The sequence below is a fragment of the Chelmon rostratus genome, chromosome 4 (assembly GCF_017976325.1).
Source record: "Chelmon rostratus isolate fCheRos1 chromosome 4, fCheRos1.pri, whole genome shotgun sequence".
In the NCBI taxonomy this organism is placed as follows: domain Eukaryota; kingdom Metazoa; phylum Chordata; class Actinopteri; order Chaetodontiformes; family Chaetodontidae; genus Chelmon; species Chelmon rostratus.
Genome location: NC_055661.1, coordinates 12,612,841 through 12,637,029, shown reverse-complemented (window position 1 = coordinate 12,637,029; position 24,189 = coordinate 12,612,841). Strand labels below are relative to the sequence as shown.

The window sequence follows — 24,189 nt, the reverse complement described above, 5'->3', positions numbered from 1 at the left end:
AAAAATAGTTTTTGCTGTCAGTTAAATTTATTCAGTCACAGTGGACCGTCCATTCAGGTTTTAGTGCCACAGCAATCCCTGCCTCATGACACATCGCACATGATTCCAATGAGTCCGGCGCAGTGACGCATCGGAATAAATTTGAACATTTAGAAAAAAAAGAGCACTGATATCGGATCAGTGCTCAGTATGAGCACATTTTCTGAGCTGAGGTGTTGGTACTGAAAGAGTAAAAAAGTTGGATCAATGCATTCCTATATTTCACATAAATTATCAATTATGCTTGAATATTTTTAGCATTAATAAGCTAAAATGAGATTTATACAACACTAGATGATAACAGGTGTCCTAGATATTCAGTGAATTGATACTTGATAATTGCAGATACTTGCAATAGTATTTATTTTTCAAACCTGGAGAAGAACCTGACCCTGAGTTATTTTCTGTGTTCATACTTCCCCTTTTTTAATCACATTGCTCATGTCTCTGCATAAACTGATGACAACATCTTTGAAGAAGTCCCACACCGACACACCATCTTGTCATAGGGCTGATGTCTTTTCTCTAACAAAATAAACTTGGCGAGTGTCCCGTCTAACACACAGCCTTTCCCTACCTGGCATCCAGCTGTGTGGGCAGAGCCGTGAAGTCTGTGTAGGTGACTGAGTTCACCTGGGACAAACGACGCAGGAGCAGGCTGCATGTGGACGTCTTATTTCCTCAGTCCATCAACCGCACTATTGTCTACTCCTGCAACAGAATAATGGAACAAAGCCTCTTTGCGAACTGCCCAGCTGTCCTTAAGTTGACCATCATTCCTGGAGTTGCAGACATGTCAGGATAACGCTCAGTTCACTATTCTAGCTGGGATACTCTGCAAAAGTACACACACACTGTCACGCAAACACAGTAACACGTCTGCTGACGTCAGTAGTGGTTTCTTGGCTGTCACTGCAATGCCGATCGACCAGCTCTCAGGCCTGCAATTATTCCCGACCCAGCGCTCTGTATGCTGCAGTTCTGTTTTTCCACCAAATAAGAGACAAGAACACAAAGGATGCTGTGAAACACGCTAAAACGATACAAGCCAGAAAACAGCTGGCTGAGCTTGGGGACGCGGTGGGATTTCTGTTGAGGCGTGTTTGTTGTAGGAACCGAGACAAGTGACTCCAGAGACTCAGGGCAGAGGCGTCCTGCGGTCCAGCGGGTTGAGGCGTCAGCCGTGGACTGGCAACGATTTGGGATTCAGTCCAGTGAACAGCCACTGTCACGTCAATATTTCCCGTCAGTCCTCACCAAGGGTCAGAAACTCTTTGCCACATAAGTCCAGATTCCTGTAAAATGTGTTGTAATGTATGTATATAATAAAGAAGAAAACTGGAAGGATGTCTCACATCATCATGACATCACATGCAACAGCTGTGGGGAACATTGCAGTACATCTGTGAAGTGGTAGGACCCTGGACAACAACAGCTGTCTGTGAACATCAGCCCCAAACCAAGCGGCTGGGAAGAGCGTCGACTATCTGTGAAACGAGAGCGGCTGTGATCTCCCTTTCATATACAACACATGACCGAACTTGCAGTATAAATAACAACTTTATTGTGAGTGGTCTCACAGTAAAAGTTCTTTATACTACATCTATTCCTGGAGTTGTGTGCTGTTCAGACTGTTTCCCCTCTCCATGCACCTTGGAGGTAGGTGAAGTTGTGAAATCCCCTCTCTGCTTCTTGCATACTCTACTAGCCTGCCTCTTCTCTACACATCATCTCCAAGCACTGAGGATAAACACGCAAATTTAAGGATATAGCCCAAACTTTTTTTGGGGGGGGCAAGAATATGCAATGCTCTTTAGACTGGTGAATCAATGAAGTTGTGCAGAATTCAATGTGGACAGCCACCTCAACCAAACCCAACAGATACATATTGCAGAGATATGGGACGCACAGGGCAAGAGATGCCTGTGATGAAATGATCTAAAACAGATGGAGGTGGAGTCTGTGGAGGTAGAAATCCATCAGCATCGTCAGTACAGGTGAGCAAAGTCTAATCAGCTGCAGGGGCACATTGTGAGCACTGATCCTGTCAGCTGATACTCATAGCTGACCCACACTCACGTGGGCACGACTTCAGTGACCTGCCTGGACTAATGTGACTCTTCGTTTACATTGTGTCGCAACATGCTGGCAACATGACCTTTGACCACATGCAGAGCGAGCAGTGCGTCACGTCGCAGTGTGTTGACACGGGCTGAGGCCAACCTGCTGTGACACCTCCAAAGGTCAGATCTCAGTTTTGAACTGTTGGGAGGGACATGCTGCATGAAAAGTCAGGTGATACCTGCATGTAGGCTAAATGAGCTGAACTAATACTCAAATTTTGGCCTTAAGTTAAATAACAGGTATCAATCAATCATTACTATCTTGACCGGATGAAGGTTTCTATGATGGAAGCTTCTGTCTGAAAAGAGCCAATGAAAAACAGCAAATGTTAAAACAACACCGTGTTTTCTTATTACTTACTTTGTTCACATATTTGCTCATCGTGTTTTGGTAAATTAAGTCTTAATTTCAAAGCAGAAATGTATCATAGAGTTTAATTTGCTAATAGTAAAAGAGAGCCATGTTCAAATACTTGTGGAGAGTTAATCTGCCTAAATTAATTTCATTGGTATGAGTTTAAGTTTTTATGATTTCAGGCTGTGAGAATGTTTTTGTCCCGACAAGAGTTTCCTTGTACGACTAAGGAAAAAAAACAAACAAACCCCAATACATCAAACAGAATAAGAGTTGAGTTTATCAGCTCTAATATAAATGTTTATATATCATTTATTATGAACCAGCAGCAGAAAATAGCTTTGCTCTAAATCAACTTTTTTTGTTGTGTATTGGTCAGTGGATCAGTTCAACACAAACAGACAGGATAAAGAGCTGCAGGTACCTTTCACTATGGCCAGACCTCAGACATCCAACACACAATCAGCACAATCAGGGCTAACAAAGCTCTGCCTTGAGCTATCTTTTTCCTAAAGGCATAGATTCAAGTTAAGAAAAATGTGTATCAAATACTGTTTCAGATACTTTTCCAGCAGTGTTGCTTGAATCCTCCGTGATACACCGACAAAAAGAAATAAGTGTGATAACTTAAGAATCAGAGCAAAGTTAAATCCCATGTACTGAATACAAAACTGGCAACAGTAAAGATATCATATATGAAAAATCTATATGATATATGAAAAAGCAGCAAAGAATATCAACGATCAACAGATTCTTCTTAGAGTGAAGCCTCGGTGAAGTAAAACTGTAAATACTACAAACTACAACATGTGATGTGTGTCGTTTCACAAGCAAAGAAGAGCATGAGGCTGCACATACCCAAGACATTTCATCATGACTGTCACCAACATGCTAAGAGCAACACGCCTCTGACCTCAGCTGCCAAATCCTGTCTGTTATCCCATCAGAGATCGTATTTGTTGTACTACATTACCCACACATAATGCTTCACACACACTGAAGACACACTGCAACTAATGGGGTCAAAAAACATGGTAGCACGGGACAGAGTTGAGGACGAGCGCACCTGAACTAAATGACCAGCATCAAAGCATCATCAAGCAATAAACAGATGACAAAAAGAAAACTGTGTTTTAATTTACATTGGCGATTATTGGGAGGATACCATTAACCCTTTAACCCATCACTCTATCATTCATTATGACTTCCCATGAGGCTGTTGTGTTGCTGTGATCTTACTGACTTCGGTGACGGATGAATTAATATAAACAGCTTCATTATATTGTCATTTGTCAAATTATTATGACAAGACTGATGAGATGTTAGCTTGTCTTCTTACTGTGTGAGTCAGTGTCTAGTTGACAGGGTCTGACATCATCATCATCATCATCATCATCATCCCTGAAGTCATGGGTCTACTGATGAAAAGAGCAATAATGGACAGGATAGGACAAGACAGAAGTGGCCCATATGAGTAGAAATGTAATTTTGTATTGGAATACTGTTACTGATAACCTGAAATGACTGTATGTTGTAGTTTAACACAGAGAAATATCTTACTAATCAAGATACTTCATGATATTAAAGCAAAATAGTATAAAAATATAAATTGGTATAAAGCAGTATTTTAGGGCTGCAAGTAAAGATTATTTTTATTATATTTTTTTAAAATAAATTAAGTCTGTGAAATATAAAAAAAAATTCTAATTTCTTATCCGACCAACAGTCAAAACCAAAGGTATACGATTTAGAAATATAAAACAGAGAACAGTAGCTACTCCTCACAGTAAAGAAGCTTTAACTAGTGAATGTTTGGATTTATTCAAGATTAATCAATTTTCTGCTGATCGACTAGTCACTTAATCAAAAACATTTTTGGTCTTGCCCCCAGTGCATGGAACATTGCCCACAAAGGGCTAATACACCCAGAGATATTAAAATGTATAAATGTTATGGCAAAATCTCTAGAGGCTGTGAAATTTCTATCATCTTCTTGCCCAAACCTAATGACAGGACAAGACAAAATGTGACAAAACAGGACAGTACAAGATCAGATACAGATACAGATGCTATTTTACTACCAGGTGTAAATGGCCTATTTATGAGTGCAAGGGAGGGGGGGCACAATATATAAGGACATGATCAGGGGATGGGGTAAAATGTGACAAGACAGGACAGGGTTTGAGGACAGGACAGAAAGTGAAATATGGCACTATGAGTAACTGAGTAGTATGATACAACTAACCTTAGAAGAGATAACTATATCAGACAGTAGATAGAAGGGAGGAGACTGAAACCTCACCAGAGCTATTTCACATACAGTAAACTCCTGCCTCGTCATAACCCTGAAGGAAGACGCTGAATGTCCACAATCATGGACATGAATCTCTGCCAAAACTAACTGTAAAAGCTCAAACTTTATGAGGTAAAGCGATGACGATGAAAGCAGTATGTTTCCATCTAAGAATTAATGGAAACTACACAGGGCAGGGTTAAAGGGATTTGGACGGTTATAGTGCGTGCTCCACTTTTCTCTCTGCTTTTTCACTGTGTTATTACACACATGTGGTTGATCCATCAGGCCCATAAAAACGTCCGACTCTGCGTTCATTAGCAGTCTCCCTTTGAAGGTTTTTTATTGGTGGGTTGACATTTTAAAGACACTTTGATCCCCCTCCCCGCCCGACAAGGCTGACGTCGACTGCAAATTTAGTCACATTTCCTTCTGTGACTCTTCAGGCAGCAGACACTCTCAGGTATACTCATCTGGTGTGTGTGTCTGTGTTATTCTGTCTATCATATGCTTGAAAAATGGAAAAGAGTGACATACTGTCTGTATGGGCTGTAATTCTTTTTAACAGAGCTGAATGCCTGTTTTAATTGATAAAACAGCATTAAAATAACAACTATTATTATTTCTTCCTCTGTGAAAAGTGTTTCAGTGTCTGTGGCAAACCAGTAGACATAAATACTGTAGATAAAGATGTAGAGTACTTCAGGTGTATGCACCTCAGTGGTAATAAGAGAATATATCCAAATGTGTTTTGCTACAAACGATGCTATTTTTGTTGGTTTTGACATGAGGGATTAAAATGAATTCGTTCTCAGAGGTAAAGATCAGATTTTTTGCCCAATCTCTTATCTGAAAGTTGCAGACTCTGACCCTTAACCTTTTTACACCAGATTGTGTGTAGTTTTGGCAAGAAAAAGAAGCTCAACGTTCTTTCTGATCTCACTATTGTAAATCCTTCTGGATGAGAGTCAGCAGAGTCACTCAGATGTAGTGGTGTGAATTAATTCTGGGTGCTTGTGACAAAATTATCTATAAAGGGTCACAGTAGGGATATTAGGATGATATTTTAAGAGATTAAATGAAAATATCATCAAATATCAAGTACACTGAGGTCACTTTAAACTCAGACTAGTACAGACTCAGTGTACTAGCAGTCAAGCAGGAATGATAGGAATATCATAGGGAGATACAAATGCAAGGCCACTATAAATTACATACTGAGCAACACTGAAACACCATGCATCTCACTGGGAAAATTACAGGAATATTTTAGAGACAGAGATTCCAGACAACTAACCACACCTGGAATGGGCCAGTACACAATATTATAGTGCAACCACACTTTAGAAGTAATTTCTTTTGAATAATAAAATAATGATTACATAAATCATTTAGGTAAGATCAGCATAAGTGCTGAGCAGCCCTGACAGAATACAAATCCCTGTATTGATACTGTAAAAACCACTATGGTCACAAATACAAGCTAGTGTTGACTAGACAACAATTTGGTGGAGCTAAACCCTTAAATATAACAACTTTATTAAAATAATGCTTTACATGATATGTGTTTTATAATAAAAAAATGTCAAATATATAGCAAAAAATAATGATACTTTTTTTTTTTTGAATATGCACAGTATATATAGTATATATTTAATAGGGTGTTGTGACCACCCAGCTTATAGAAATGTTATCATTGAAGATGAAGACTATTAATTATTATAAAATCCATATAACTCACTGTTGGATGCCACACAATAAAAGTCCTTATAAGAATTTTATATATTATTAATATCACAGTAAAATTATACTGATTTGATCAAAAAATAAGTAAGCGTTTGTCAGTGGAAAAAATTTGAAACTTTAGACAGCAGTGTGTTTAGAGTTGTGCAATGACAGCATCTGGATTAAAACCACATCTGGCCTACCGCCTGCGTTTCTGCACGATGTCGATGGGCCGGTTGACAGCGCACGGCGACCCACAGATATTCCCATTCCTCACTTTGAAGTAGCGATCCTGGACTGAGGGGGCCAGATACACACAGTTAGTTGGTAAACTCATGTTTGTGGTTGATGTCGTTTCCCTTCTGTATTGTTCTCTCCTAATCTTCCTCTTCCTCCTCCTCCAGACACTCCTCTACTTCTCGGCTCTTGTGCGCTCTCTCCTCTCCCTTCTCACCACACCAGGTTTCCATTGACGCGCGGACAGACAGAGGAAAGCCCTCCTCAGTGTGTTCCAGCATCATGTCTCCAGTCCGAAACAAGTAGAGGCTGAAGAAAGGAAGGGGGATCAAAGCAGTGTGGCTTTAAGAGTCATTTCCTCTGCAACACTCCTGTTTCATGCGGTTTGGAGAGCTGAACGAACATGGTAAGCTCAAGCTGCTGGTCGCAGATCCACATTGAGGAGTTCAGAGCTAAGCTCTCTCTCTTCTCTGGAGATACACTCCTCCCTCTCTCCCTCCCTCCCTTCCTCTACCCCTCCCTCTGTCTCTCTATGGCTCTCTCTGTCTGTCTCCTCGGGAGTCTTTAAAAAAGGCATGAACTATGTGCGCTGCGTATGTGCAGTATGCCTGTGTGAGTGAGGGAGATAGAGGGGGTCTGTGGTTGTAGTATTTACATCAAGTGTATGTGGGTGCGAGTGTGTGCAGTGAGTTTGTGTACAGTGTATGTGTGTGTATGTGTGAGTGTGCGTGCATGCGGTAATGTATATGTACAGTATGTGGTAAATGTGTGGTGTATGTGTGCAGTGTGTGTTTGAAATACCAGCACTCTGAGGAGGGAAACTCTCCGAGGCAGCATGCCTCCTGTGGATATTTTAACTGTTTACAGGCTCAGCGAACACACACACATACACACACACACACACACACACACACACAATAAATGAATTTCTCCAGAATGAAAATCTTCACAATGTTCAAGGTTTTCAAAATTCACACCATCACAACAAAAGCCTTGACCAAGCATAAATCTCGTGAAATCATGACAGCATGAACTGGCTCAAACTGTAATGTGTTAGTGATTGCAGTGTTTTCATGTATGTGAATGAATTTCATGCAGATGTGAGTACAAACTCATTATTTTCCATTGTTCTATATATTCTTATTGGTGTTTTCTTGGAGAGTTTTTAGAACTTCATCATATACAGCACATTTTCTACTATATCAGCATGTGCAGTTGTATAAATCACAGGTTAACTCTGAGCTCCAACCTGCGGTGTGCTCCAGCAGAGGAGCACCAGTCATTCTCACCACAGGGAGTGATGGACTTACTGGACCTGATGATTTCACCAACTGACCGGCCCACTGCTGTCGACACTGTGGACAAATATTTGTCTTTTGAGACACAGGGCAGACGGCCGAGTCGGACGTGTTGGCAGGCACATACAGAAGGAGATGGAGTGCAGGGGGCTTTGAAAAAAATCTGACATTTAAAAAACTGAGTTGGCTAAAGACCCAGCAAATGACATGGTGAATCAGATGTTCTCTCAACCTACAGTAGAACTGACCAGGTTCAACTGAAAGCTGCTGTCTTCTCCACTCTAGCTGTGGCTATCAGTCATGATTTAGGCTGATTTAAGAGGTGTATTTTATTTATGTCAAATTCTTATATTGTATAGTTCTTGTCTGGAAACTCACTGATTGGTTTTCCATTTAATTCCAACACAAGGCTTTAATTTCATTTCACCAAATTCAGGCCTTTACCCAACACCCAGTTTAGACTTGCTTAATTTGATTTAAACCGCTTGCCAGTGCTCCTGTAAGCTGCTATTGGTTGATTTTTATACAAGCAGGCTGATATTGGATGGTACCAGCTGTGTGCTCTCATTATTTAATTCACACACTGGGTCAAGTCTAGTGCCAGACCTGGGGCTAAACAGATAGCCCAGTTGTTGAGAAATATGAAAACAATGCAAGACCATCAGGCAAAGACTTCCCTGCATATTGTGGAGACAGAAGCTCCCTGTCTAGCTCAAATGGAATTAAGGAGCCAATATACCTAATCAGAACTGCTTGACAGATGGTCAGATATCTTCAGAAACTCCCAATACCTTTCAGACGTCGTGACTGTCACATCATGTTGTGACCAGCCAGCTGCAAACTGCCCCTGTGCATGTCATGCTGTCAGTGGTGCTGTCAGAATGTCCCCAGTACACTATATTCCTGCTGCAAAACGAACAAGACAACCTGATGGACATGATAACAAAGCTTCACCAACATTCCCTATAAAGTAACTCCAAATGAGACTGATTCACAGAGGTTCTTGATTCGCTCCCAGACTGTCTCCCTGCATGGGACCGCTTTGCTTTGGGAGACCATGACAGGAGTTAATGCCACACATACAAACCCCACTAATATGTTTTGAGCAAAATTGCTTCTTGTAACCTTTCCTGGATCTGTGTTGACTTAAGGAACAAAAACTAGATCAGTATTTGAACCATTGCAACAATCTCCACAGGACTGAACACAGACAGACAGAGGAGAAGCTTGGACTGACAACAGCTCACTTACATCCAAAACCACACTTGTCAGCCAACCTACTCCATTTTTAATACTAAGAAAGATGGTAGAAACAGGTATTAAGGCTTTCATGCAGTGATTTCTAATATCACATTGAGATGTTTATCATGTTTTGATTTTTGTTTTAGTTAAACTAAACTAAAACCCCGAACCCCTCCCACCAATGCTCTGATCCCTCCTCATGCAACGTGCTTGTGAAACTTGTTGAACCTCGAAAACAGATGCAGGGGTGGAGGTTTTCTGAGAATGAGGTGCTTGTGAGGCCGCTGTGTAACCAAATCCTACAGCCAAATGACTTCTACGGTCCAGCTGGCTGCTGGCTCCTATGACAACATTACAACTGGTAATGAGAATAAGCTGCACGGGGAAGTGTCATATATCTTTGTACATAAGTGTGTTTGGGAGTGTGACAAAGCACACATGCAAGTCTTTGTGTGCGTGTGTATGAAGTTCATACTGATATACAGTATTAATTGTTAGTTACTAGTTATATTGACCTTTCCCTAAAATATCAGCCAAACAGCTGATGATATGATGGGAGTTCAAAAACAAGCAGGAAAATAACATTTTTCATGATTCATTTAGATCCCTAATTCCAAATAAGTCAGAACAGAAACAAAATGTGATCATTTGCAAACAAACTGTGTTTACTGACAACAGCTATGAAGTGTTTCTGAGTCCATGTAGTGACATCCTCTATACAATCATGTGTTCACAAAGTGGTGAACCTCCCTCCATCTTCGCTTGTGAACCACTGAGCTTTTCCAGGACACTCCTTTCACACCCAATCACGGAACCATCATCTCTTATCAATGAACCTGTTCACCTGTGGAATGCTCCAAACAGGTGTTCTTGTTCATCCATCCCATCCTTCTGGAGGGCTGCAGGGGGATGGAGTCAAGGCCAGTAAGACACAGGGCTCTGTGAAATTGTGCTACACAAAATTCCAAACAATAGCAAAGTTTTTTGTACAGTTAAGTTGTAATTCAAACCCTGCAGACTTTATCTGCACATGTGTTGTGTTTACTGCAGTGAATTTGTGACAGCAGAGCAGTGACAGACTTGCACCACCTTCTGGAGAAATCTTTAAGGTGACACATTGATTTGCGTGCATAGAGCAGTGACTTCCAGCTCTGCAGGTTTTGTGGCTGATTTCAACGTTTAACATCCCTTCACCAGGCAGGAGGTTATCAGAGACCTGCTGTAGTGTTCAGTTAAGAAAGAAAATTTGCATTCATATCGCAGAGTGTACAACAATATGGCCATAGCTTCTGTCAGGTCACCAATTAAAATCCCAGTGTAAACACAAACAATCACAGAAACATCCTTCTGATTCTGTCTGATTTATGGCAATGTGACCCCAAGCCTGAACCTTATTTTAATCAGAACTTGTAAAACTTTAATTTTTTCATTCTTTTAATTCAGTGAAATGCAGGATTTGTGGTGGATTAAGGCCTAGCATTAATGTAGCCTCAGTCAGTCATAGTGTTGGCTGCCTAATTCATACTCAAGATAAGTTGACCAAGCATGCTTCAGCATCATCAGACCTGCAAGCTTACAGTAGTACAAAATTTGAATAAGAGCAGGTGGGGGGTCCAAGGGCATCCTCCCCCCTGAAGAAAATGTTACTGATTTTAATGTGCAAACTAAGCCTTTTGAAGCGAAGTACCAAAAGTAAAAGTAATCATTATACAGAATGACTTATTCTAGAACAATATATATTATACTTGGATTATAATTGTTGATGCATTAATGTGTTCATTGCTTTAATATGACGTTAAGTTAAAGTGGAGCTCATTTTAATTTCTTTATATATAGCTTTTATATTACGTTATATACTGCTGGATGCTTATGTATTTGCCCCTGGAGACCAATAAAGCCACATTGATATAAAAATATAATCATTTATTTATTGATTATATTTTGTATTGCTAATCTGAATCTAGTTCCTCTTTAGTAGTAACTAAAGCTGTCAGAAAAAAGTAGTGGAGTAAAAAGTACAACCCTTCCCTTCCCAAGTTACTATGTAAATACTTGAGTAAATGTACTTAGGTACTTTTCACCACTAGTAACTGAGTTGAGAAACACTATGAAGTCAGCTAATGCGTGCTAGTTCAGCTAACATTCACTTTCGTCTGAGCAAATAAAGCTCTCCTGTCCTACGAACCACATTTTAAAAACAACTCTCTGAATATACAGGATTGAATGGAATGACCTGATTAAAATAAAAAATGACACCAAAATTCACTGAATTCACAGAAACTGATTCATGTGGGACATTGGTGAATGTTGATATTATTATTGATATATGTGAGTAAAGTCTGAGTGCTGCTGAGTCAGTCTGCTGAATGCGAACTGACTATCCAGTAGAGGTCACTCTGTGACTAGAAACTACAGTATGTTCACACATAGGAGCAACACAAACACACACATTCAGGCACACTCTTAGCACAACCACAGAAACATGGAAAGAGGGCAAGGCACTTATTACCACAGTTAACAATAGAATCTGCAAGAATTTTAAAGGGTTGCTGTCATTACAGCAATGATTTTCTTGTGTGACGCTGACAAGCTGGTACTGAAGCAGTCAGAAGGGGATAATGTGGAAGCTGAAATATGTCACTTCTAAAATTGAACCCAAAACTAACTCAAGCCGACACTAACCTCTCTCAACTAAATTTCCACTGCTGCTAAAACACAACATCTAATTTGGCAATATGACCTCAAAGTACAGCAACTCTCCGCTGGAACAATCAATATGGATTTTGGGACGGGTGGCTGTAGCAGGGTGCAGGGTGTGTGTGTGTGTGTGTGTGTGTGTCTTTGTATGCATGAGAAATGAGAAACACATGTCACATTCACGTGTTATGTGCAGCCAGGCTGGCGGGGCGGGGGAACTATTCCAAGCTTGGGGGTTTTATTTTGGGGGTCTGTTGTGTTATTGTTGTCCCCACTTACTGTAACACTCCTGCTCTGCTGGGACTCAGCTGTGGCTGTACTGGGTAGGAAAAAGTCTCCTCCTGGGAATGCACTGGATGATAATAAGCTGGGACTGTAATGGACCTGACCAGGCTCACTGAGATAGGGTGATCTGAGAGTCTTAAAGCCCCTGTTTTGCACAACTTTACCTATAAATGATCTGCCAATTTTGCATATTTCTGTCATGTATTAACAGGAGCGCGAGTCATTTACCCGGGGAAGTCACTCTGACAACTTGCCAAATCATGATGTAGTAACTTTTCAAATTCCCCTAATTTCCTTTACCCTTGGGTTAATAAAAACAATCCACCATCAACAGACAAGTCTAGTTTCACAGATATATACAACTGCCAGATAAGACTATTAAAATTTTACACCCGACAGCATCTTTGAAATGCAACATGAAAACCCAAAAGATGCTCACTTCAAGTCTGCTCAGACAAGATTCAAGAGGAGACAGGATCTAAAACAATAGAGTCTGCTTTCAGTTGTGAAGAAAACTGATGTCAGGAGCATTAGTTTGTCATTTGAGGTAGCAGCTAAATGGTAATCAGCACCTACAGCAATGATAAATGTGTGACCTTTAAACATCCTTTTTTATCATCGGCTTTTGGCAGGTTTGAGTTTGAATGGGATCAGCAACTGTAGGGGCGGCTACCATAAAAAATGCTGAATCAAATTATTTGAGCTATACTAAGGTCTACTGAAATAATCAAATAAGTGATGAACAACCATAAGCAAAATAGAGCCAGTGAAAATAACAAAAAGGCTTTCAGATCCACTTTACCACTGAAAGTATTATTGGTATTGAGATGCACTTTATCTCAGACACGCTCTATGTGAAGATGTTTTGGGAGAATTCAGCTTAGGCTTATCAAATCCATAACTACAGCATTTTTTCTATTTTTTTTTTTTCTTCTTCTTCTTCTTTTTTTACAATTGCAAGTAGCAGTAATTATTTTGGGGGTTTTAAAGGTCAAACATCTTGTTTCTAAAGTTTGCATTTCAATTAATGAAAAGCACAGCCACAGGCGCTACTAGCAACATATACAGTAAAATCTACTTCTGCACCAAGGACTGTTTTGTCAGGAGGGAAGGTGTGGCATGTGTTTGTGGTTGTGGTGGGATGTGATATGGGAGGCTGAGTCAACCACTGACCCAACAGCAGAGTGGAGAGCTGGGCGGTGCCCTCCAATCCCAGCCCATCTTAATGCTTAGCAGGACTCAGGACAGGAACAGGCATGAACACACAAGCAAGAAGACACACAAAACACAACACACTGGAACACATAAAAACACATGACACACACATACAAAGACACACAGAAGGCAGTGTGTGTTTGTCCTCTGCGTAACATGAGTCCATCCCCCATTGCAGATCAGCAACAACAGGCAGGGTTATCTACCCACTAACACTATCCCTCTGCACATAGACTGACAACAATGCAGCAGACACACTGACATACACGCAGTGTCAGAGAAAAATGCATTATTCACAAAATGAAGCACACACACACACACACCTATAAAAATGCAAACTGTGCTGCATGTGCATCTGCCTTTAAACTGCTCGAACACAAACATCTCCAGATGGTCCAGCACTCACTTCAGTGCTGTGTGTTCGTCAGCAACATTTGTCTTAGGGTCATCCTGCCGAAAAAAATGTCTCTGGAAGACTTTCAGCAAAAACAGGAAGTCTGCTCAATGAAACTTGCCACAAACAAAACTAGCTTCCTCTCAAAAGACATGGGTATTATGCCAGCAAATAGAAAAACAGTGTAGCCCGACACCTTCAAGTCACACACTCAGCCTCAAAGTGAAGTGAAGCCATACAACTTTTTCTGCAGGTCACAGACTTGAATTAACATTATCTCTAAAATACATATGATGAAAGTTCCTGTGTGGAAGGTTTCCCCCACCTACTGTTCTCATCACTCTGATGAACACATTCCAGTTTATCAACACACCGATTAACTCCTGAATTTACTCTTACTCTTTTGCTACAATGAATAAGCTGTATGATACTGCTACATGACAAAGCAAAGTCACAGCAATCATCCTGTGATTTGCTCCCAACCGGTAAATTGGAGTTCCAACATCGAAGTTGTAATTAGAACTGGGAAACTTTCTGAAAGCTCCCATAATCCATCTTAATAAAACTGAAGTCCCTGAAAACCAAACTCATATAAATTTATATGGCTCATATGAGTCAAAGTCTGTCATTCAAGTAATTAAACCCAAATTTAAAGGATTTGAAGCAAAATTGTCAGTATTTTTAAACCACAAAAGATAAACTCTCAATACAATCGTCTTGAGCAGTCTTATGACGTGAACACAGCATCAGTGATTACCTAAGTTTCACAGAAAGCTGTGCAGATGTACAAAACGAAAACGATAGTGATACTCGAGAGGGAAGCAAAGCTGTCTGGGTGACTCTTAAAATAAATAAAATAAAATAAACAAACCTACAAAATCAATAACAGCTGTGTTCAGGGTTAATGTAATATCAAAAACAGTGGCACGGAAATCACTGAATGTACAGTGTGAATTGTGTAAAAATAACCTTGTCTATTGCTGTAGCCCAGTGACAGTGAAACTATCACTCTAGGTCTGTGAGCAGGTAGCTGTGGTCTGCAGCTTGTATGAACATCCCCTCTCATGAATATGAGCACCAAATGGATGCAGGATGCATAGTTTAGGAACATACCCCAAGCACGAGTGTCTCCGACCGTGTCCGAAACCAGTCGGCGCCGCTTTCCTTGCTAATCGGAGGTCTTTGTTCATTGTCCCTTAAGCTTTTGACTCATTCGAGTCACTCTGGGCTGTAAAAAAAATAACCTGAACATCTGAATAAAGCCTCTTGTGGAGATTCTTGAACTTCACAACTCAGTCTGTTACTTTTCTCCCATGAACCGCTGAGTGGTTTTGGATTGAATCCATGAGATTTTGAGCTGCTATAAACCAAAACACAGCAAGATTCCAGAAACAAAACTGATAGAGTCAGATGGAGAGGACAAATCTGATTAATCCTCCGTGCCTCAGGATTCAAGAAAAATCTTTGAGGAATGTTGAAGAGTTCTTCCACTGAAGTCTCAGGCAAGCCTCAACAAGGCTGGAGTGTGATATTCAATTAGTCTCTCCTGAAGGAAGAAGCAGAAAAGGAGCTGTTGTAACTGAGGACTCAGCTGCATTGAAGTATTTTCCACGGCTGTCTCTCTTCTCTCATTGGCTTGTTGTTGTAACAACAACAAACATTGTGACATTGACTACATTGCTGAAAATGTCTTTAGTAGCACAGCTCCAAATCGTCCGGGGGCAAACAGAGGATCTGGACAGAAGTCTAAAATCTTTTCAAGTAGCTTTGTTTCTCTACTTCTCTGTCAGCCACTCACTCAGTTTGCAGGAAAGGGGAAGGCTTGAGTTGCTGCTGAGAGCAATGACACTCGCGTCAGTGTGGGTTGACCTCTTCCTCCAGCAGTGTGAGAGCTTGCAGAGTCCCCTGAGGTCGCTGGAGACAGCCCACCAAGAACTCAGGAGCTGTCAAGAAGTCTGTTTTGTACAGGATATCCAATGCCAAGACAAATATGCAAGAATTTAGCTTAAATGTTTTGGTATCAAGTCATAGGCTGATCCTCTTTTAGGCAACATTTTCAGATATTCAAGGCAAAGCCAAAGTGAGTGCTGATCCTTTCTGAGCTTTGACACTGAAAATACGTCTGCATTTAGACAGTTACAGAGGAACATATTGGTGTGTTCTAACTTGTGAAAGAGGGCTCTGACTCCACTGTGTGGCTAGCGGGTGTTTTTGTGTCTGGCAGAGCTGGGTTGGCTCAGCCTTCGTTGACACGTGAGCTCAACGGGCCGCCTGACCCGACACCCCCCTTCGGCTTCCCTGCAGCTACATAATTACAGGGGGATATTGTTAGAGTTGGTGCCGGGCAGGGTGGCAAGGGGGGTGGGTGGTGGTTGAAGGGCATGAAAGGATGCACAGCAAAACCTGTTTCACAAAAGTACTACACACACACACACGATCTCACACCTTAAAAAAGCATAGATTAATCAGCAGATCATTTTTTTCAATCAATTAATTAAGCTTTAGTCTATGATATGATCACAAGTTGTGAAAAAATACCCATTACACAACTTTCTCAGAGCCTAAGATGACCTCTTTAAATGTCTTATTTTGTTTGATCATCAGCCTAAAACTCAAAGATATTCCGAATCAATTGTCATTATCAAAATACAGCAGTTATTTTCTATTATTCTATTATTCTGTCAATCAGTTCGCTGACTGACTCATCACTTCAGCTCGATATTATGGAGGAAAAAAATAATATGTAAGACTAAATATTGGCACAATAACTAACCATTCCTAATAGAAAATAAAATTGTTTGGACACGTACGAGACAATTTATAAAGATCCTGCTCACAGAGGGACATCCTGGGGGATCCACAGGGGTATGTTCCTGCTACTTTTCAACCCCTACATGAAGGGCAGAAATCAGGAAGGAAAACCTACAACTTCAAGAGTCTGCCAGAGAGAGAGCGGTAGAAGAGAGGTGTGAAGATACATTTCACAACTTCTCTTCACTCATTAACTTTTCACACGTTATATGATAGTACTTAGACGTTAAAACTTGGGATGGTGCTTCAACCAATAGACTATTGACTCAGAGGTGAGATGACAGTGGTGCCTGTGCACACATTCACATCCCCCATCTGGAACCTGCCAACAAATTCCCAGCAATAACAATTTAACCTACGGCACACAGCAGTGAGATCTCACCAATACAGAGCTGTTAAAATCGTGCGCTTGAAATTAAGTCTTTGAAATATTTGATGGTGTTGGTATAAATGTCTCACAGACAGATGAGCCATAATACAGATTCACAGTAAAACTGGCACTTATCTTTAGATTCAATCAGCCATGAAAATGACTGAAAGCGTGGCCCCAACAATATATTTGTTATTTTTGTTGCTTTTTTATGTGTTTTTTTTCATTTATTTCCAAATTGCTTTCAGCAGAGAGCATTGGCCATTGGCAGCATCGAGGACAGGGCCTGTGTTTCTAGCTGCTAGCACTTAATAGTTTCAGACATTTCAGCTTTAGATAGAGGGACACTCGTTGCGTGGCATCAGTCAAAGCCACCACAACCACTTCCCTAAGCACTGTGTGAACACTGCAGACTAAAAAGAGGATGCCGTATAGACACACATGATTATCTTCTAACTGTGGTGTGACTTTTTTGCATCTGGTCAACGCATTTATGTGAATTATAACAATAACAATAAACTTGGGTAATGCAAGGATATATAAACTGACTAAAGAATTTTAATATAACTAGTCCCAGTACATAAGTAAGATTCCCTACCCTTCGTCTACCACAACCATGTAGGGAATTGAACCTCTTTCAACTTTGTACTACTCGTGGATTGTTTTTCCTTACAGTACATTTTTATGAATTTAAACATTTCAAATGAAACAGTGACTCAACTGCTCATTTTTAAAAAAATCGTTTTATTTTACTTTTGCAATACTTAAGGTATTGATAAAGAGGTTTAAACCACTCGTCAACACTCCCATTTACTGCACACCAGGGAGATTTCCAGTCATAATAATTGCTTGATTTTACTCTGTGACACAGCTGGTGAAATTTGGTTGACTTGAATTACTTTTCTCTAAAAACAGGCTGTCAGTTAAATAGGCAAGGGAGTGCTTCTCATTAGATTTTAATAAGAAATGTGTTGGCGAAACCGGCTTGAACATTAGCTGGATTAATGAAGAGCAATGAGAGGGAGCTAAAGTGCTGTGGCGGGCTCTCTGTGTGTAATTAATTCCAATGAGAATGTCACACGACATCACATTATAATATCAATATTCCTCTGGGTTTTCAAAGGTTCATAAAGACCTAGATTATTTTCTTATGTTGATTGTAATCTTGTGTGTATATACGTGGAACAAACCACAACACTGCTGTTGCAAACAGCTTGCAGCCACATGCAAGAGGTCTTCTCAGTCTCATTGTAACAGCATGTCAATAATATGAAATGACTTGGGATGACATTTTTGAGTTGGCTGTGAGAAACACTGTTATTTATCAGTATCAGTCCTCTTAAAATTAATTGACTGTAAGGGCAGCAATTCAGATGATAAAGCAATATTGTGAGTGATGTTACAAAAATAGACCATAATAATGTTAAAGGACATTCATAATTTTCTACAAATAATTGAATTTAACAGTTGCTTACATCAGCCTACAGTCTTGGAGACTTCCACTGCCATGGCAAATAGCTTTGACTGTGTGTTTTGGGAGACAAAATTGAAAAATGTGGGCTTTAGAAGGGTGATTTTCCCTCCATGCAGAGTTCCCCAAGTTTCCTCAAATTACCTACAGGTCATGATTGTGGACATGGAAAATATTTCCTATATCACTGGCCACCAGCACTACTTTTTTCGTGGTTAGATTGTATTTTAAAAATCAGAACAATACTTCAAAAAGTCCCTTTGGTATCTATACTTAACATTCTGCTCTGAAAGGACTGATACTAACCACTAATCACAATACAGTACATACTGAACTTCAACAGACATCTTTTAAACATTTATGGTATTCAAGACATGAAACACCAATTTAGACATTGTTACAAGAAAATTTAATTAGCCCGTCCTGGTCTGACGTACAAGAGACACATGCTGTCTGTTTTCAGCCATGAGGAATGAGTGAATAAATGATGGTTACAGCATGAAGCGTCAGCCTTGTGTTTACTGTGGCATGGGGTTCCTAATCCCACTGAACTTACTTTGTCTTTGCTGAACAGAAACCTCAGGTCACAGATATGCTATCCAACAGCTTTTTCTCCTCACTATTTGACCTGTTCCAGGCCTGCTGAATGCAGTGTTGAACACCTTAGGCACAAAACAAGACACTCTCTTTCATTACAAGAACAATGAGGTCCATTGAGATGACACCGGTCCCGACGTCAACAAAATCATGATTTTCCACAGTTACCTTCTCATCAGACAATGGGGCTTTTTTTGCCACAGCAAACCCATGACACGCATTTTGATGACGTGAAAGAGCAACCCTATTACCTATCAAATGCATGTAGTTAAGCTTATTCAAGTTCAGCTCGATCACACTGTCAAAAAGACGAGGGAAGATGACCTCTGACTCTTAAACAAATTGAATCTTAAGCAAGTACTCACAACTACAACTTCTCTAGACAAAGTCCTGTAAAGCCTGACAATGAAAGGCTCCTAGCTATTAACACTACCTGGGTGTGTGTGCCAAGGTGAAGCGCCTCTGCAGTGCAATGCTACGGTTCATGAGCAGCTTGCGGAACAGCAGAGGAGAGTGGCGGGGGGAGTTTCGAGGAGAGCCACAGGGCGACATCCTTGGGGATCCACAGGGCGAGCCAGACGTTGACTGTGGTTTCAGCTGGATAGGCTGATGGCTGCTGAGTGGAAAGGAACCAGCCTCCCCAGAGCTTTGCCAGTGGGCCTCACTCATGCTGCTGTGTAAGGGTTTAACAAAACGTGGTCTCTTATGCTGATCTCTTGCGCAGCCCTCTTAGTCGTGACAGGTGGTCCAGGTCGTCCATCTCAGCAGTATTCTTTAAAGGAAACCATAGAACAAGTCTAGATTCTGTCTGCTAATGATGCACCTTATACTCAGAGACACTTGTGGGAGTCTCTAAATTCTTCAGATCCGATCTCACTTTACAGCTTGAGAATCTTCATTATCTTTTCTCAGCGGAGGTATCTGCAAGAACAGTCGACACTGACATGAGTGCAGGAGTGAGCCCTCCCCTCAGCAGTAAGCCCTGTTTACATAGCACTGGGTCTTGCCTAAATATGGCCAGGCCTGAATTATAGCGTTGTTAGCTTGTACCACGGGTGAACTAGCTGTGTTTAGCACTCTGTTCATGCAGGACTAAACTGGCAACTGCCAAGCACACCACTTTACATGTGTTTCCTTCCTCAGCCCATCATTGCACAAACATTAACCCTCTGCCTGTGTAGACACATGCCAAAGCTGTGTAGCGTCGAGAGGCTGCAGCCTTGATAGGTATCCATTATGCTGGTTGTGCTGGTCAGTGGGGCCTCTCTCTGTCTAAAAACAGAGCTCGCTTGAGATAAAAGATAACAGGAACCCTGGAAATGTCACTTAAACTTTTAGTTGTATCTCAAGTGAATAGTGCTTTCCCAACAGAGCAGTGGGGTGATGGAAAAACAGAGATCAAGCAGAGTTTAATCTCTGACCCACAGACAGCCAGTGACCCAAACCTCCTCTACCCAAAACAAAGCCTTGCAAATTCAGCCAAAATACACAAACTGAAGTCTGCTTGTACCTAAACATTTCCCTTGATAAGCAGCATGCTGTAAATACATGCTGCTCCTTCCTTACATACAGTTAAGTTCATTCAATCAATACTCTGTGTACACCTCACATGTAACATGCAGAACATTCTCTGCCTATTCCTATCAAACACTAAACAGACAGGTTCCCACTGTGTTCGGGTTCAAGGATTTGGATCATAAAGGTTGCCAGTTGTTGGCTGTGTGTCAGGGTTCAGCTGCGTATGGGTGGCAGGAGTATTTGTCCTGATGCTTATCAGTGACGTGCTCAACATGGCAGCAGACAAAAGCAAATATGACCCTTACACTGGAATATTTTGACGGTAATTATGATCCGAGAAGGCATGCTTTTCTAAGAGCTGGTTAAATCAATGCATTTCTGTCTCAGATTTACAACTCCTACATCAGAAAATAGATCAAGATAATGGAGCTCAAATCATATGCTGAATTTCAAGCCTTTTTAACTGCTTCATCCATTATGCAAACCGCTTCAACAACTTTATGCAAGATCCTCTTTCTTGTTTTACACACTTTAAAACCTTTTTTATTATTAAGACGTTCATTGATAAACCATTTCTGCACTGCAATTATCATAGATCAACTGTGAATCAAACAGTGTGACTACAATGTCTTTTTGCTAAGGTTTTATGTCGATGAAGTCTGCTTTTCTGTGGGTCATGCTCTTTCCTTTGTCTCTTCAGTCACAAGAACATGAGAGCTGCATACAAGTGCTGCCAGCAAATGTTAAAGCTCTTGATAAACATCTATAGGTCAAATCATGATTATTAATAGCCATAGATGTGCCATGGCAGGCTGAGTGATGTGATTAATCCTGAGAACTTAGTCATGCCTCTAAAGTATTTTAAGAGCATTAACATCTTTATGGCAAATCAGAAAATGAGTCCAACATTTATTATTCACTTTGTCATTATGTCTCTTTGTCACTCATCCATTTTAATGAAATTTAAAACTATGAGATAGAAGGGCTCTTGAGCCTGAGGGGCCGACTGCCAAAGTACTGATTTAACTCGGGAGGGGTCAGGAGGGGTCACTGCAATGAGCTCACTAACAAAAACACAGCTGTCGTATGAAGTGTTGCCAAATGTGACCAGCAGATGGTGCCCACGCACAGACTGATGCAAACAAACGCACTAATATGGAAAAACCCACAGCATGAACTCAGGAGTACAAAATGTCAAAAATGTTATCCTGGGGGATTTTGACATGGAGAAATGAAATGTTTTTCCAAGGCACCTTACAGCGTCATAACTTTATCTCCAGTATGGCCACAGTGTTTTGAACAGTAACTCTGGAAGCAGTCCACATCACCTGCTAACGCAGTCTACCATTACACCTGTGATGGAATGAGGGGTTGACTGAGTGGGTGAAAATAATTCAAAACATAAAAAACTGTAGACAGCGTGGGCTCAGTCAATCAAACGGTTGCCATTATGAGTCAGTTGAGAAAAGACGAGGAGCTGAATCCCATGTCTTTTCTTAAAGTGACTAATGCCGGGATATGTGGAACTATTTATTCGACTGAGTCACAAACCCTTCCCCCTCCCACCGCCAACACCAAATCAAAAACACACAGGCCCACAGCCAAGGCTGGCTGATCTGACACAGACACACACACGGTTTGTTCACATCACTTGTGGGGACATTACATGCACCAACTTTAATTTCCTAACCACTACTTTCCCAACAGTAACCCTAACCTTAACCCACGTCTTCACCCTAAAATGTAATGATTCATGGGGTGCAGCATTTTGTTCCCTGCAAAGTTGTAGGACTCCACAAATATAGAAAAATGACCCAACAGACACACACACACACACACAAATGCATTTCAAAACACACGGACAGACCTAAAAACATATATACACACTGCTTTAACCATTAAGTTCCAGTATCTGCAGGTGTAAGTACATAATAATGCCATCCACATACTCAAAAGATTTTTAATAAAAAGGGATGGAAACAACCTAACTACATAAACAAAATTTCATTTAATCGACACACTTCTCTCTGCTTAAGCCAGCAGCAGCTCTTATTGAAATCTTCTCTCTCAAGGCTATGATTTTAATAAAAAAGAGATTTCCTCTGAAATGTGTGTATTTTCAGCAGTTAAGCTTCCATAATGAATGACTCTTCAGGTGCTTTGTGGTGGTGCGGTGAAGGAGACAGAGACCCACTCTTTCACAGCAAGTGACAGGGGATTTGTGGCTTATTTGGATGCAAATGGTGTTTTCAGAAAGTCTTTCAGAGGACCAAATTTTACCTGATACAAACATGACAAAAAGACAATTAATTGCACATTGTTCTTGTAGCTATTTGTGTTGTTTCATTGATACTTGTGCAGCTCAGACTAAATGCAATATAGTGTGTGTAGGCAGTTTTATGGCTGACTATAGTTAATCAAGGTGAGTGACAAGTGTTAGAGTGGGAACTTGACAAACTGAAAGGGGAGGAGTGCTGAAAGACTAACACTTTCACTCCATCAAGCAGAAAAAACTGCTTATTTGTAACTTGTACAAGAGAATAACTTGATTTCAGCATTCTGCAGTTGCTTACACAAAGAAATGTAATTTTTCACCCCAACCACACACACACACACACACACACACAGAGAGAGACACACACACACACACACGCACTCCTCTTGTACATATGACTACAAGACAGAATACACAGTTGTTCCCCTTTACTGTGCCTGGGTGAAAAACAGATGAGATGAAGAGTATGTTCCAAATATCAGCTATTTCTTCCATAACCACATAAAATAGCATTCTCCAATTACCGTTCAATGTATGCTAAAAACACAACATACACGCAATTAATTAACTATTATTAAGTGTATTCTTTGGTAAAATGGAAGTTATCACTATATTAACATGTATGATTTCAGTGGATTATTTCCTGTGAGAAACCTGCTGTCTTCACTTAGAGACTGTTTTTCCAGAGGAGGACAGAGGACTGATGGGGAGCTTTTAACACATGGTGCAACAACACATCACCTGAAGCTCAATATCAGCAGAACCAAGGAGCTTGTGCTGGACTACAATGCTTCAAATATGGATGTTGCTGCAAAGAACCAACTACCTGTAAAAACCTACACATCTTTAACCCGGCAGCACAGAAGATCTCTACAATCAGCACAGCTTCAGGGTGGACGCCCAAGATGAGAGCCAATTGAGTATCTGACCAAATATGAAATAAGGTTACAATGTGCCCTTCTGTTATGGTGTTGAATAATGGCCAGAACATTATGACCTCTGACATTTGGATATAAAATGTTTTAGTAGAACAATAATGGTGGATCAATTCGTTGCTGGTTTCTGTCTTTTTATGTGCTTTGTTGACAGGAAGACAACCACAGAATATTACCTTTGTTCCACCTACTGTGTGTAATTATTGCACCTCTTCTGTTTGTGCTCTAGGGATTTAAGTTTAAAGTGCCATTAAGTTACTTAGTATGCCTAAAATGTAATGCAAAGGTAAAAGGGGAAAAACAGAAAAG

General features: G+C 40.6%; 1 protein-coding gene across 3 annotated transcripts in view; it reads right to left on the bottom strand.

Moving 5' to 3' along the window:
• The window catches only part of pde4cb (phosphodiesterase 4C, cAMP-specific b), an 88,854-nt gene that overhangs the window by 27,763 nt on the left and 36,902 nt on the right, over window positions 1–24,189 (bottom strand). The window contains exon 1 of one of the 3 annotated variants that reach the window (XM_041935750.1): window positions 15,017–15,202. The exons of the other annotated variants lie outside the window; for them this stretch is intronic. Within the exon in view, the coding sequence (XP_041791684.1) occupies window positions 15,017–15,093 (77 nt within the window). The 5' untranslated portion in view covers window positions 15,094–15,202. Of the gene's footprint in view, window positions 1–15,016; window positions 15,203–24,189 lie in introns of those variants that run through there. 3 annotated transcript variants of the gene reach the window in all.